Raw genomic sequence first — 15,770 nt, 5'->3', positions numbered from 1 at the left:
AAGTTGAAAATCTTGAAACAATGAGACCTAGGTTAATGAACTGCGTATCCAAAAATAATATTTCAATAAATTTTATCACTTTAACTTTTTTGTCCGAATTTGGTTCGGTTTTTTTTTCTTCTCTGAACGTTAAAAAAAACAAACAAAAAAAAAAGGCTTTATTTATAAATTTTTCGAAATAATCGTCGTAATCGTAATTGCAAGGAAATGTGAAAATTTTATTCTTTAAAAAATAAATAAATATGAAAAAAGCGAAAAACGAAAACAAATTTATTAGTATTAAGTATTTTTGTATGTATTTTTAATATTAATGCACAAACAATGATTTCATTTGAGATAATTAATTGTTTTAAATTGTTTAATTTTCCTTTACTTAATGAACAGTTCTTTTATTATCAAATAAAAAAAAATATTAACATGAATAATACTGAAAGTTTCTATAATTCAAACTAAAATGGTTTAATAACCCCGTCATATTTATATGTATGTGCAAGCAATTATATATTTACTACTTCAATCGCTTTTCAGTAAAGATTCGAATATTCAAGGTCACGCAAGTAGAAGCCTTCATTCTACTTCCTCTTCGTGTACAGCGCCATCTATTGACTAGGCATCTACGGAACGACCGAATGATGACGTGCTTAGCCGACGGGCATTCATTCCCTTTGCGCGAAATTTGGAATGCGCCATTTTGCTTATCAATAGTTATTTTAAATCAATTTTCGCGATTTCAAAATGCCTCGCACTTGTTCGGTTTTTGGATGCAGAGGAAATTTTAGGTATGGACCTAAAGTATCTGCTTTCCGTTTTCCTAGAGATCCAGAACTTGCAAAAATTTGGGCAAAATGTACTATGAGGAAGGATTTTAAGCCATTGGAAAATTCTAGAGTAAGTATAGTAACTAATTCTTAGTTAACTTAGTAATAAATAAATAATTTACTTAAGTGATAAAAAAAATGAATAATTTATATTCTCATTCTGTTTATAAGGCACATTGGGGTGAAAGTTGTACTTTAGATCATTTTTATTTAGTTGTTTCTTTATTTTTATGCAGAATGTAATAATTTAAAAAACTTGGGATTTTTGTGCGAAAAGCACGTTATCTGTTTGCAAATAAATATAGTTTGCTTTTGGAGTTTAATGATCGCCACTCAACTCTATTTCTTTTGTCACTCGTACATGCTTTGATAATTTTAATCACGCCTTCCTCGGTAGTTATTCGTTAGATTTCAATAGCGTTTTTCTTGTTGTCCTTTTAAAGTATAAATTTGTGACTCCTAGTAGGTTTACATTTTTGGCATTTTTGTCAAGGATTCCAAAAAATATATGTAGCAGTAAAAACCCGAAGTTAGGTAAATCCTAGTTTATGGCGATAAAAACTAGCTTTTACCAAAATGGTTTGCTAAAAGTTCGAAGTATGCTTTATTATGATTCCATTTCGGCTTTTTGCCAAACCTTTGCGGTAAATCCTAGGTATTGCTAGTAAATTCTAGGTATTGCTAGTAAATTCTAGGTATTGCAAGTAAATTCTAGGATTTACCATAGAAACAGAAACGTAATCAAAACGTGAACTTGCAAAAATTTGGACAAAAAGTACGATGAGAAAAGATTTCAGTTCATCGAAAAACTCCAGAGTAAGTATACTGAAATATTAATAGTTTACTAAAAAATTTAAAAAAAAATAATAATAACTAATTTATATTCTTTTACTATTTAAGCGAGCATAAAAATGAAATGTGTACTTTGAACCAGTTTTAAAATTTTTTTAATGCAGAAAGTAATAATTTAAAAAACTTAGGAATTTTGCGTAAAATGGATTATAAATATGTGTAGCAACCTTATTACAACGACTCTTGTTATAACGAACAACTTAGGTTATCCGTTTGTCTCTGAATATAATTTTTTAGTGAATAAATTCCATCATACGCTTAAAACTATATAAATGTGTATTGTACAACATGATGTTATACTTTAGACTAAATCTGCTAGTCATACCTTTTATCAGTTCATGGTATAATGAGAATTACTGCCGTACAATTGAAAAAGCAACGTAAGCGACAAAAAATTCAAAATTGAGATTTTGACATATATATTTGGCATTTTTATATGGCAAGCTACATATATGTATTGCAAAAACTTTTTGCCGAAATAGTTTTTTTTTTAAAATCAGTTTTTTGAAATTCTAGTTTAGCGTGGAAAAGCATTAACAATGGGAGGAAAAAAGTTCTCAAATCACTTATCTTGGAATCATTCGTGAAGCACTTAAGTTGTTTTTTCAATTGCACGGCAAATTACAACACCACTTAATTTTGTAACAGTGAGTACACAGTAATGTTTGGGTATACAGAAGTAACGTATTATAATATTTTAAAATCGTCGTTGAACAGCTGACCCGATTTCTTGGGTTTAAGACAGCTGATGTTCAACTCCGTGGTCTTGTAATTCTGAACTCAACCCAGAAAACAAGGGAACTCCTGGATAAAGTATTGGGCAAAAATTGCCTTCGTGGAGAACTTTTTGATGGAACATAGCGTTACATGGTGAGGAAAACCACAAAAATCTCCCCCGATTAGCCTGACGACAAGGGGTTCTAATCCATGATCTATCTACCACTGAGGATGTTTTACGTCAGTACTGTAGTCAGTGCAAGCTAGATGCGGAATTCGTATCGACCAGCCCTCTCTTGGATTCGAACCCAGCTCACCTTAAAATATTTTATAACCGTTGACCTGATTTTAGGATGCCTTAGAATATTTTATTTTATAACTGTTTTCGAACAGCCGACCCACCTTAGAATATTTTATTTTATTCGTCGTTGAACAGTCGACCCAATTTTGGGTTTACGACTAGTAATCTTCAACTCTGTAGCCTTGTAAATTTGAACCAATCCAGAAGACAAGGAAACTACTGGATCAGTACCCCCAGAGGTATCGATTTGTTATGGGAACATGGAAGACATTGCGACTCGACAGATTTAACGTGCATCAGTCACCATTTGCTACACCGGGAGTTTTCGGCCAGCGAGGACCGAATCCACGAACTCTTGGACATGGGCCCAGTTCCCTACCAACCAAGTTATCCCGGATACCCCGTTGCCCTTTCATTTCTTATATTTATGTTGGACATGGTTTTTAACTCATGGTTTTACACAATTTCCTTTTCGCTGAGTTTAGTGCGGTTTAACCGCAACCCACTCATATACCATCTAATTTAACATTGAATTAATTATAATGAAACCATCACGATATTAAAATTGAAGACGATCCGCCAGGTTTTTCGCCGATTCATATTTTGTTAAGGTCTGGATATTCTAGCAAAAAAAAATAAATAATAAACAAAAATAAAAATAAATAAATAAAAATAAATGAATAAAACATCAAAATTAATGTAGCAATAATGTTTGGTGAAACAGTTAATTATTAATTTTTAAAGAATGAACTTCCTGAACTGAGAAAAAAGGAACTAAATAAATCACAAAGAAATAAACTTTTTTTCCCCGTACAGATTGCACAGTAGCGGAGGAATAGCAACATTTTACATTTCTGAATAAAAATTGTGTGCCATGTGTCCCACGTTCTTTGAATTAGAACGTGTCATTCCACTTTGAATAGAAATAACTTGTGATTCTGCATGAAATCATGTCGCAATGCATATTATATAATGTAGCCGAACCCGCTTATAACGAACCCTGAGAACCCGGATTTAACGATAAAATAGAAAATACTCGGTGGCGGCAATGTTAAGTGTATTGGAGAATAGCTCGCTTTTTAACAACACTGGACCCATGTCCAAGAGGTCGTGGGTTCGATCTCCGCCGACCGAAGATTCCCCGTGTAGTAAATGGCGACTGATGGACGTTAAATCTGCCGGCTCACAAAGTTCTCCATGTTCCCATAACAAATCATACCTCTTGAAGGTACTTACAGATCCAAGAGTTTCCTTGTCTTCTGGATTGGGTCAAAATTAAAAAGCTACAGGGTTGAACAGTAGTAGTAGTAAATCCAAAATTGGGTCGACTGTTCAACGACGGTTATAAAATAAACGAGTGCTGATTTAACGAGCACCCGGATTTAGCGAACAAATTAAAAATACTTGGTCGCTACATTCTTATGCCTATTAGAGCATATTTCGCTTTTAGCGATGAAATCACGGTTTTAGAGAGTAATATTTTTGCGAATTATAAAATGTGTACCTACTTCCACTTCTCCAGCTTAGTTAAACCCTTCGTGGAAAAATTCATTTTACAAACCCGTTTTTTACTAAGACTCGGTTATAACGAACAATTATTGCGGTCCCTTCACGCTCGTTATAATCGAGTTCGATACAAGACAGAGATTTTAATGAATAATATTTGAAATCAACTGGTAATGAGTGTAATTAATAAGAAAAATGCAAAAACGTTTTTTCTTATTTATATATTTTTAAAAAAACATGATTTATTTCTACATTNTAACATCAGTGTGACTTCTGTTGTTGCAGATTAGATGACAAATAACTTATATTAGGTTGTAAGATAACTTATATAATAACTTATATTAGGTTGTTTAAGCAGGACTGTTTATTTTTTTTGTTATTAATTTATTGTTAGCTTGTTTTTTATGGTTATTAATTGCTTTATTAATTACCAGATAATTTTAGCATTAATTGTTAATTTATTTCATTAATAATTGTTTATTATTTTGCGTGTTTTTTGTGAATTTTAATTTAATTGTTACATATGCTTCATAGTGTAATAGCATTTGAGTAATAACAATTCATAATGTAATAACAAATGTGATCGGTGGCGTGCCCAAAATATTGTGTCGGGTGCCATAAATGGCACGCGTGCCATTGGTTCGCCATCCCTGCTATAGTATATCAAACATAAATAATAGTTTTCAAAGATACAACTTTTTATGAAAATATAACATAAAAACTATGTTCCTATGCTTCCTGTTCAGTACCGCTCACCAAGATGATTGCTTCGCAATAATTGTTATTTTTTTTAAACATGAAACAGTTTTTTTCTGCGAAAGTTAAAATTATTCACTAATAAAAATAATGACATGACGAAAATAAGATAATAAGAAACTATTCTACTAGTTATAAACTCTCAATTAAGAAAACAACCAAAATCAAAAACGTAATAATAACAGAGTAAAATAAGACAAAATTTTTTTACCTTTAAATTTGGGATACAAAAATATCTTACAGGAAAATAATAAATACCTTTATGACTTATAGTAATTTTGTTTTTGACAAAAAATACGGTAATTAATTTGGGAGATAATGTGATTTTTCCGGCAAGAAAAAATGTACCGAAAATTGCGACAATATCATTAGATTTTTATTTATAATTAGAGTCGTAATGCGTAACATTCCTTGAAATTAAATTGTACCCATATAGCGGGTCAACTATGAAAATTGTCACAGATAAAGAAATAAACTGTCAAAAATTTTAGTAAGGTTCGAGAAAAAAGCGATAGAATAGTTTTGTTAAAATTAAAATTTGATTAAATAAACACTATGTAACGGTTGCTCTTCTTAAAGAGATGTGACTTTTTGAACGTACTATGCAGATCTTTATCGCTAGGCATTTAAGAGTTATTAAAACAAAACAAAAAATTCGAATAAAAATATTCATCACCCCTCCATTTTCATAACAAATACTTCATAATTATTGTTATAAATTAGCACTGATTCTGTACTATTGGTTTAAAACAGTTCGTCCCCATTTACCCGCCCAGCTAAAAAATAAATAAAACGCTACATTTGTTATTCCATGTAGATTTAATAATTCTTTTCTTTTGCAGCGCCCTCTATATCATAGATAACACATCCAAACTATTGATGACATACTCAGTCGAAGGCCTTTTGAGTACTTTTTTGTGATAGCGCGTGATTGTGACGTCATGACATATAGGGAGAAAGGTAGACGAATCACATAAGGAGTTGATGTGTTTGAAATAATTTTTGCTATTTCTTTTACTTTTGAAATTGACACTGCTCAATTTTGTCCTACTTCTTGAAAATAATAATCAATGAGAATGCAAATGAAATTTAATATTTCGCTAATCGGGTGAATCAGCATGCGCGAATCGGGTGAAATGAAGGAAAGAGGTTTGACAACCTATTCACCGTGACGTCACTCGCTAATTCACTCTTAGATCAGCTGGCTTTGACCTTCGACTCTGTGTTGTTTTATAATTGTTGCGCACAACGTTCGAATGCGCCATTTTGTTTGCTTATTGCTGTTTCGACGCAGTTTCGATGGCTTAAAATGCCCTATACTTGCGCAGTGTATGGTTGCAAAGGAAATTATAAGACTGGACCAAAAGTATCTGTTTTCAATTTTCCTAGAGAGGCTGACCTTGCAAAAAAGTGGACATTAGGATTGATGAGAAAAAACTTTGCGCCATCGAAATATACTAAAGTAATTAAATGTTTCCATTCATTTTACGAACTAAATTTTAAAAATAAATAAAGGAATTCACATTCCGTTTGAATTGTTATAATTTTTCAAAGGGAACACATACCTTTTTCTTGGTATTATTGCTATCCGAATAGTTAGAAAACTGATATCTGGCAAAAATATTTTGAAGAATCATTTTAATTTATCTGTCTATAATGCGTTCTTTAAAGTTTCTTCTACCATTTTATGCAAGTTAAATCTTTATAGGACCATTTCTAGTAATATTTTCGGGGAATCGAGATTGATTTATAAAGAAGAAATTCACTTAGGGCTTATTGCCTAAAACTAATTTTAATTTTTAAGACCTCTCCTTTTTTATTTATTTATTTATTATTCTTTTTTTTTTTTTTTTTTTTTAATTTTTTTTTTTTTTTTTTTTTTTTTTNATCACTTTTTTTTTTAAATAAATAAATAACAAAGACTTTTGTGTTTATACCAAATTTATAAATTCTGAGTTTATAACTACAAATAAAGTTCATACGAAATGAACTCAAGAGAAAGTAGCTCCTGAGGGTGAGGCCTCTCTTCATGATGCCTCTCTAACTTTTGCTACATTTAAGTAAACAAAGTCCTACATTATTTATTTGTATTTTCTGACGTTATTAGCTAATGGCCGCATGAATCATAGTTGGAAAAATAGCTTTTTAACGGCATATAAAATGAAGTTGATTATTAGTACTATACTTATCACTGCCTTAAAAAGGGTTAAAACAAATTAGTTCGGTTTTCGAAAGTAATCGCAGGAAAGTAATCGCATGTTTCGGTTGCAGGTGTAACATTTCGAACATTTCTTTTTTTAGTTACGGGGATCATCACGATGGTTTTGCTTCAATGACTAAGTTCCTTCGAACTATTCGTGGACTCCGTCATTTTTGATGGAAGTAATTCTGCGAAAAAAATCGTGACGGATTTTTTTAAAAAGAAATACTATCTTTGAATTCAAGCGATCCATGACAATTTTGTATAAATAACTTGGAGGCTTGATTCTAGCTCGTTACTGCTCACCAGTGATGAAGGACGTAATAATGAAAGATGTAATTTATTCTTTTTTTAAAGTCCCAGCGATGGCTGGTCGATTCGAATTCTACTCCTAGTTTGCACCAACCACGGTGCTAAGATGTAATATCTTCAGTAGTGGATTGATTATGAGTTTGAATCGTCAGGCTAACTGTGGTAGGTTTTCATGGTTTTCCTCTACATGTATGGCAAATGCCTGTTAGTTTTATCAAAAAGTCCGCCAGGAGGATAATTTGACCATTTGCTTCTTTTAAGAGTTCTCTTGTCTTTTGCGTTTAGTTCAAAATTATTAGACTACAGGGTTGAACATTGATAATTGCGAATTCAAAAACGGATCAGCTGTTCAGTACTGGTCAGACGTAGGTAATATGTTTGTTGTATTTTTTTTATGTGGATGATAAAGAACGTGATTTTAAAAATGTCCTTAGCGTCTCCCAATTTGTATATTGATTATTTTTCGAAGATAACAAAAATTATGGATTTTTAAAGAAAATAAGGTGTCTTAATAAAATGATTTTTTAAAAATAATTTTAATGTTTCTAAATATGTATATTAATTTTTTACTAAGATTATAAGAATAATTTTTTTAAGGGAGGTAATATTCCATAATAAAATAATTTTTTTGTAATAATTTTAATTTTATCTTTTAAAGTTTCTAAATTTGTGCATTGTACTTTTTTACTTAAACGATAAAGACATGGTTTTATATCGGAGTTTGGTTTTTTGCGAAGAAAATATAATGATAAAATACTTTTTTTTTAAAAAAAATGATTTTCATGTTTCTAAATGTTTTTATATAGGATTATAACTTACTTTTAGAATTCCAATATTCAATTATGGATATTTTTATATATTTTTGTTGTTATGTATTCATGTTATTGCATTTATAAGTTTGTGTATTTGCTGCATTGTTATGAAAATAATAAAGACCACAAATTTAAAGGAATGCTTTTGTAATGAAATTTCCTATTTTTAGATTTGTGAATTGCATTTTCATAAAGATGACATCATTCGTGAAATATCAGGATTCGATGAGAAGACAAACAGGTTAATAACATGTCGACTTCAAAACCCCCGGATGAGAAAGGGGGCTGTTCCTTTATACCCCCTCGCTCCTGAATCTGATAATGGTGAAGGTATATCAGAAGGTATGTCCTTTTATATTTTTAAAAAATAAATATTAAGAAATGAATTTTAAAAAAAAATTTAAATGTCAAGTCTTTTTTTTTTAAAAAAAATTAATAAATAATATCGTTATTTTTCCGATCGTGTATAAGAATAGAAAACAGAAGCCCAAACTTTCAACTGTCGCTGAACCTCAAAAGACTAGATTGTTTTATAAAGTGTCACATTATGGGAGCATAATCTTTTGACTTAGAAAACCGGGTTTTTTTTATTTTCAACCAAATCAATGGTATTATTTTTTCTAAATCCAATAATACTAACGTATATTTGCAATGATGCGCAAAGTGTGCTTTTACGAGGGAAAAAAAATATGGTAGAACGTAGATTTCGAATTAAAGGGATAAATCCTGGTTTTGCGACGAATCTCCTTATGAATCGCACGAATCACTTTATGAGTCACACTTTCCGATTTCGTTTCACCGTAATTATTCATCGTACTGTGGTGATTTCAAATCGCTCGCGCAATTCGTATTGTTGTTTATGATTCGCTTATGATTTAAATTGTCATTTACCAATTTCATATCAATTTAAATTACTTATGAGTCTACATAATAATTGGTATCAACTATGGAGGGATATTATTCTATGGTATCAACTCGATTTAACGAACAACATCGTGATTTATTAGTAACTTTTTCTTTTCATGTATATTTCATGTTTGTATTTGTTAATCTAACAACCCTGGTGATGATCCAAATAGTCCAGATTATGATTTTTTCACGTATTTGTATGTGTTTACTAGCAAGACTGATGATTCAAATAGTCCAGATTATGATTTTTTCACGTATTTGTATGTGTTTACTAGCAAGACTGATGGTCCAAATTATCAGTAATTATGTATCATCAAATTTTTCTTACGAATCTGACATAAGAGGAAAATTCGAAAAGAAAGTAAAGCGTGGAGCATATGAAGGAAAACGATTCATAAATCACGGATTCAAATTTTCTCCCACAAGATTCATGTTTGTATTCATATAAAGGTGGTTTCGAATGAATCACGTGATTCATATTAGATTTACGTAAGACGTAGATTTGTAATTTTTGAATCCCACAACTCGATTCGCATTCACGAGATTTACAAATCTCACATAATGATTCGTATTCAATTGATTAGAAACCACATGACGATTGGTAGTAACTTTAGAAGGATGTTATTACTAATTGGTATCGATTTAAAAATCATAATCTTTTCAATGTGTCATCGATTTTCCGCTCATTTATACGAAAGTTAAGTTAATTACGTTAAAATAAAGTTAAATAAGAAAAAGTTAATTAAAAGTTTTCAGCATTTTAAAGAAAGCTCGTGAATCTTCATGGTTTAACTCTTGGTGCGGTACTGAGCGTACAAGTTTACATGTATGTTCCACTTTTAACCGACTACTAGGAATTTTCAGTTTTTCAGTTTTAAACGTAGTTGAATTTTACTAGGCCGGGTTGGTAGGGAACTGGTATCATGTCTAAGAGATCATGTGTTCGATCCCCGCCGGCCGAAGGCTCCCCGTGTAGTAAATGGTGACTGATGCACGTTAAATCTGTCGAGTCACAAAGTCCTCCATGTTACTACAACAAATCATACCTCTAGGGGTATTGATCCAGGAGTTTCCTAGTCTTCTGGATTGGTTCAAAATTACAAGGCTATGCAGTTGAACATTAATAGTCGTAAACTCAAAATTGGGTCGGTTGTTCAACGACGGTTATAAAATAAAGAAAATAGCCAATTTTATTCAAATTATGGAGATAAAAAGCTCCAATTGAAGCGTGCATACTTGTCTCATAATTACTAACTGTTCTTAATTGTTAGTAAAAAGCATCCTAGCAACAATTGCGGACAAAAGAATTCATGGAGCAGGTTAAGGCTTCACAATTTCGTGAGCAACATGATTGTGGCAATGAGGTCTTTACTGCCAATACAAGCTGGTACCCATCAATCTGGTGGGTTTCAAACCACCACTGAGCATCGAAACCCAGTTCTTTATTAAGTGGCTTAACCACTCAGTCATCATGGCGTTTGGTTTGTATATTTTTATTTACAAAGTTCTGGTGAAAAAGTTATTGCTATAAATCGTTACTATATGCATAATGTTGCGTAATGACCTCCTCGACTATTTTAGAATTATAAAATAAAGGAACAAAAAATAATGTATACATTAGGGATCGCAAATTAAATATGTAAGGGTGGAAATATTGATATCTCATTCAATTGAATTTGTAGTGAGAAATTCAATTGAATGAGATATCATTCAGTTCTAATGACTTTAAAATCAGTTTGATTGGCGGATAAGTTGAAAGACGATTCTTGAAAAATTAAAAACACCTCCAAGTTTCATCAAAATGGTTTCGATTTTTTTTCCCTTTCCTCTTCCTGCAATAAAGAAGTTCTAAATTACGAATCTTCTATAGAATACAAATAAATTATTTTTTGAAAATATGTAAGAACATAGAATTCTAATTAATTATAATATTCATCTTAATATAGTATAAACAAAGAAACTGAAATTCTTTTTTGTTTATTAAAGTAATTAATAATGAAACAAACTAGTAGATATACATGTAGTAGATGAAAATGTAGATGTGTGTATATCAAATATTCTTCATAGAAAGAAAACAAATATTGTTAAAAGTAAATATTATTAGCATTTATTTTGGCCGGGATAGCCTGGCTGGTAAGGCGTTGGGGCTCAAATCCGAGAGGTCGTGAGTTCAAGTCTCACCTGCCTAAGACTACATGGTGACTAAAATGGGGACACGGTGTGTAAAATGATGACTGGTGCTCGCTAAATCTGTTAGGAGCACAAAGATTCGAATTCTTGACCATAGATGGCGCCACTGGAAAACAGGAATAAGCGTACCTTTCTGCCTTAAACTAGGTTTGCTGGTATTGTCAAGTCGTATAAAACAGTATCACACATTTAATGCCTCTTCAGACACTGAGTCCTGACCCCGTAAGCCTGAGCAATAGTAAGACACTGCTCAAGGTCTAAAAAAAATATACTTTTATAGTTTGTCTAAGCTAAGAATCCTCCCGCCACAAAATTTGAGGCCGTCTGGTGCTATGGAAACAAGAATGGCGCATTTTAGGGAGGGCAGCTTTACTCTAGGACTTAACACAATAGACCTAAGAAAGAGATTCGCCTATTCGAAACAAAACCAATCCAAAACAATGACCCAGCACCCGTACTTAAAATAGTCGTACATCGTTATCATAGTAACCGCTACGGGTCCAGACGAATGTCTAAGGGAGTTCTTATTTTCGACAAATCATAGCTTTGTGAACAGTGTTATTAATAGATTGATAAAAAGACTTTGGAAGATCACGTGATCAGATGAAATCCAACAAGTAATTTTGATTTCGATGCATGTTAGGTATATGTTTTCAATAAAAGCTGTTTTGGGGTTCTAATGTGCGATTTTGCCATTTTGTTATCTTACATTTCGTACTTTTTTCGCGATTTATAATGCTATGACGTTGCGCTGTTTACTGTGTCAGGGAAATTATAATACTGGACCGAAAGTATCTGTTTTCCTTGTCCCGTAAGACCCAGGCCTTTTCCAGAAAAGATCTAGACCTTCAGACTCATGAGAAAGGACTGCACACTTACAAAATATTCTAGAGTAAGTTATTATTTCTTATTTTATCTATTTAATCACAAAATAATGCATAATGTGTACTCTTTGTTTTCATTGTTTCGATTTTACTATTACGTAAAACATATATTCAGATGCCGATTTAAAAAATTTAAGGCTGTAGGCGCAAATTTGTCACAGCCCAGCTGGTTTTAACTTTGAATTAAAGGTACAATGGTAGCTCTGGGGATGGAGCCAGGACCTGATTATCGCCTAGGTCCACAATTTCTTAGGGGCCTCAAAAATTAATAAAAAGAAAAGTCTAATGGAAGGTGGGATAGCTTTGTGTTGGTTTAAGTACTAAATAAAAAATAATTACAGTTTACAATAAAAAAAAATAAATCAGCTAATCAGTGACTTTTAGCAAAAATCACTGATTTCAATTGTTTTTGCAGTCACCAAACTATTTTTGTTTTGACATAACATTGTTTTGTTGTTTTATATTTTGCTTTAATTTATAGATACGTAAACTTCATCGTAGAAAAATAATCTTCCATTGTCTGCTTTCGAAATTTCTTAGAATGTTTATCTGGAATCATGTAGTTCAATAGATTGTTTTCTATTGTTAGGACTAATTTCTCAAAATATTATGTAAACTTCAGTAATTTAATTTCAAAATATTTTGTAAGNTTCGACAAATCATAGCTTTGTGAACAGTGTTATTAATAGATTGATAAAAGCCTTTGGAAGATCACGTGATCAGATGAAATCCAACAAGTAATTTTAATTTCGATGCCTGTTATATGTTTTCAATAAAAGCTGTTTTGGAGTTCTAATGTGCAATTTTGCCATTTTGTTATTTTACATTTCGTACTTTTTTCGCGATTTATAATGCCTTGGCGCTATGCTGTTTACGGTGTCAGGGGAAATTATAATACTGGACCGAAAATATTTGCTTTCCGTGCCCCGATAGATCCAGGCCTTTTCCAGAAAAGATCCAGACCTTCAAACTCATGAGAAAGGACTGCACACTAACAAAATATTCCAGAGTAAGTTATTATTCCTTATTTTCTCTATTTAATCACAAAATAGTGCATAATATATACTCTGTTTTCATTGTTTCGATTTTACTGTTTAGTAAAACATATATTCAGATGCCGATTTAAAATATTTAAGGCTGTAGGCGCAAATTTGTCACAGCCCTGCTGGTTTTAACTTAGAATTAAAGGTACAATGGTAGCTCTGGGGATGAAGCCAGAACCTGATTATCGCCTAGGCCCAATAGGCATGGGCCTAGGGCCCACAATTTCTGAGGGGCCTCAAAAACTAATAAAAAGAAGTCTAATGGAAGGTGGGATAGTTTGTGTTGGTTTAAGTACTAAATAAAAAGTAATTACAGTTTACAATAAAAAAATAAATCAGCTAATCAGTGACTTTTAGCAAAAATCACTGATTTCAATTGTTTATAGTCAAACTATTTTAGTTTCGACATAACATTGTTTTGTTGTTTTATATTTTGCTTTAATTTATAAATATGTAAGCTTCATTGTAGAAAAATAATCTTTAATTGTCTGCTTTCAAAATTTCTTAGAATGTTTATCTGGAATCATGTAGCTCAATAGATTCTTTTCTATTGTTAGGACTAATTTCTCAAAATATTATGTAAACTTCAGTAATTTAATTTCAAAATATTTTGTAAGGGGCCCGGGGAATCTGGTGGGCCTTGGGGCCTGAATTTGTCTTGATCGCTCCCTGGATAGAGCTTTTGCCTCCCACTGAGTCCCCAGGTACAAATATCAGCGATGGCTAAACAATGCGTATTCTGCTTCTGCTTTTAAGATAAATAATTATTATAAAACTTTACAATAGCAGAACATTAGTTACAAATTCTACATTTCACATTATATCAAAACATTATCTATTTAAACTAAAAATATAAATATACACACATTAATTAATTATTTATAAAACAGTAAAAAAATAATTAGGAACATTAAATTTGAAAGAACAGTGAATTATCAAAATATCATCGTTGAGACTGTTCATCGTTGAATGCCATGGGGGTCACCGGTGACCGGCACTGAGTTTGTTCGTAGCGCCACGGAGATCACCGGTGACCGAAGCCAAGATCATTAGAAACACATAATTCGAGTAAATTTTTAATGCTTTTAATTTTTTTTATATTATTATCGTTACTAAAATTGTTTGAAGAAATGAATGCAATACATACTGAGAAAATAATTTTGGCCAGACGGGCCATGACATGTCATTTTGGCCATGTCAAATTAGCGGGGCATTCAACGTGTTAATCAGCTTTTAGTTAAGCTCTAAGGGATAGAGTGGTTGTTGCCTTAATATTCTTCACTAGATGCCAAATCTTCATCCAACAAATTATTATCAATTACATTTTCAATTTCCTTATTCAAAGCTATTACATTTTGGTTCCTTTCAATTAACACAGTAAAATTCTCATCGAATACATTTGTTTCAACATTTTGTTCAGATAATAATTTATTTATCAATTTTATTTATTAATTTAGTAAAACTACTTCGTTCACTAGACTTTTTTCTTTTAATTCTCTCTAAGTGATCTGTTTCAGCCATAATGAGGGTTAAATACAAAGTCACACCCTTAGCAAAATAAAAACAACAAAATTTCAATAATCAAAACCTCAAAATCAAAACGAATTCTGTAAGAAGGAAAGCAATATGATCGCCTACTTTGCACATTCAAGGAAGTTAGACCACAGTCGCCGAGAAGTCAGGCCGTTGACATCACCAAGGTCTTTTGATGACGTCACAAACAGTGGTGTATAGTTGATAAGAGATTAGCCGCCATTTTCAAATGTTTGTCATTCATCGAACAACAAGTCCCGTTAGTCTGTAGGATGTGTCGTTAGAAACCTTTATCAGATATATATATAGCATTATTTTACAACTTTTGACAATGCCATATTCATGTGTAGTTCAAAAATGTAAAGGGAACTACAAAAATGGGCCTAAAGTATCAGTTTTTAGGTTTCCGAAAAGTGAGGAAATGAAACGAAAATGGATTAATTCCATTAAACGAGACAGTTATCAAGTAAATAGTCATAGTCGAGTAAGTGTTATTTATCTTTTATATTTTAATATTCGTTTTTGCAGACTTTAAAATAAGCTTTTTAATTACAGAAATGAAAAAAGTTGTATTTAAGAATTACAATGTTTTAGGTATTGTTTATTATTAGAGCCCGGATTTTGATGACCTAAAAAATCTCAACTAATGCCCTTAAAAAATGCAAAAAATGCTCTAAAAATGCGAAAATTGCGCTAAAAATGCCTTATGACATGACTTAAATAAAGTAAAAATATCGAACTAAAACAATGTTTTACTCTTTAAAATTATGAGTCATTTCAAAAACTATAAAGCAATGCAATACTTGTTCTACGTTCATTAAAGTTTGAAAAATATGTTTTATATCCTATAGTAACAAAAAAAGAAAAATATATTGACATCAAAACATTTTCATTTTGTATAGAAACTTTAATGAATATAACAACTTACATCTAATAA

At 31.6% G+C, this 15,770-nt stretch overlaps 1 protein-coding gene across 4 annotated transcripts in view; it reads left to right on the top strand.

The window, feature by feature from the left end:
* The first annotated feature begins 609 nt into the window (after positions 1-609).
* The window catches only part of LOC107443779 (THAP domain-containing protein 7), an 84,268-nt gene continuing 69,107 nt past the window's right edge, over positions 610-15,770 (top strand). Inside the window, exons 1-2 of one of the 4 annotated variants that reach the window (XM_043048351.2) lie at positions 610-888; positions 8,445-8,616. In XM_043048351.2, the coding sequence (XP_042904285.1) occupies positions 736-888; positions 8,445-8,616 (325 nt within the window). In that variant the 5' untranslated portion in view covers positions 610-735. Of the gene's footprint in view, positions 889-6,180; positions 6,413-8,444; positions 8,617-15,101; positions 15,318-15,770 lie in introns of those variants that run through there. The other 3 variants (XM_071185488.1, XM_043048352.2, XM_043048354.2) reach the window with 3 other exon arrangements.

This window comes from Parasteatoda tepidariorum, chromosome 9 (assembly GCF_043381705.1).
Source record: "Parasteatoda tepidariorum isolate YZ-2023 chromosome 9, CAS_Ptep_4.0, whole genome shotgun sequence".
NCBI lineage: Eukaryota > Metazoa > Arthropoda > Arachnida > Araneae > Theridiidae > Parasteatoda > Parasteatoda tepidariorum.
Note: the sequence above shows the minus strand (reverse complement) of the source record. Positions and strands in the feature narration are given on the sequence as shown.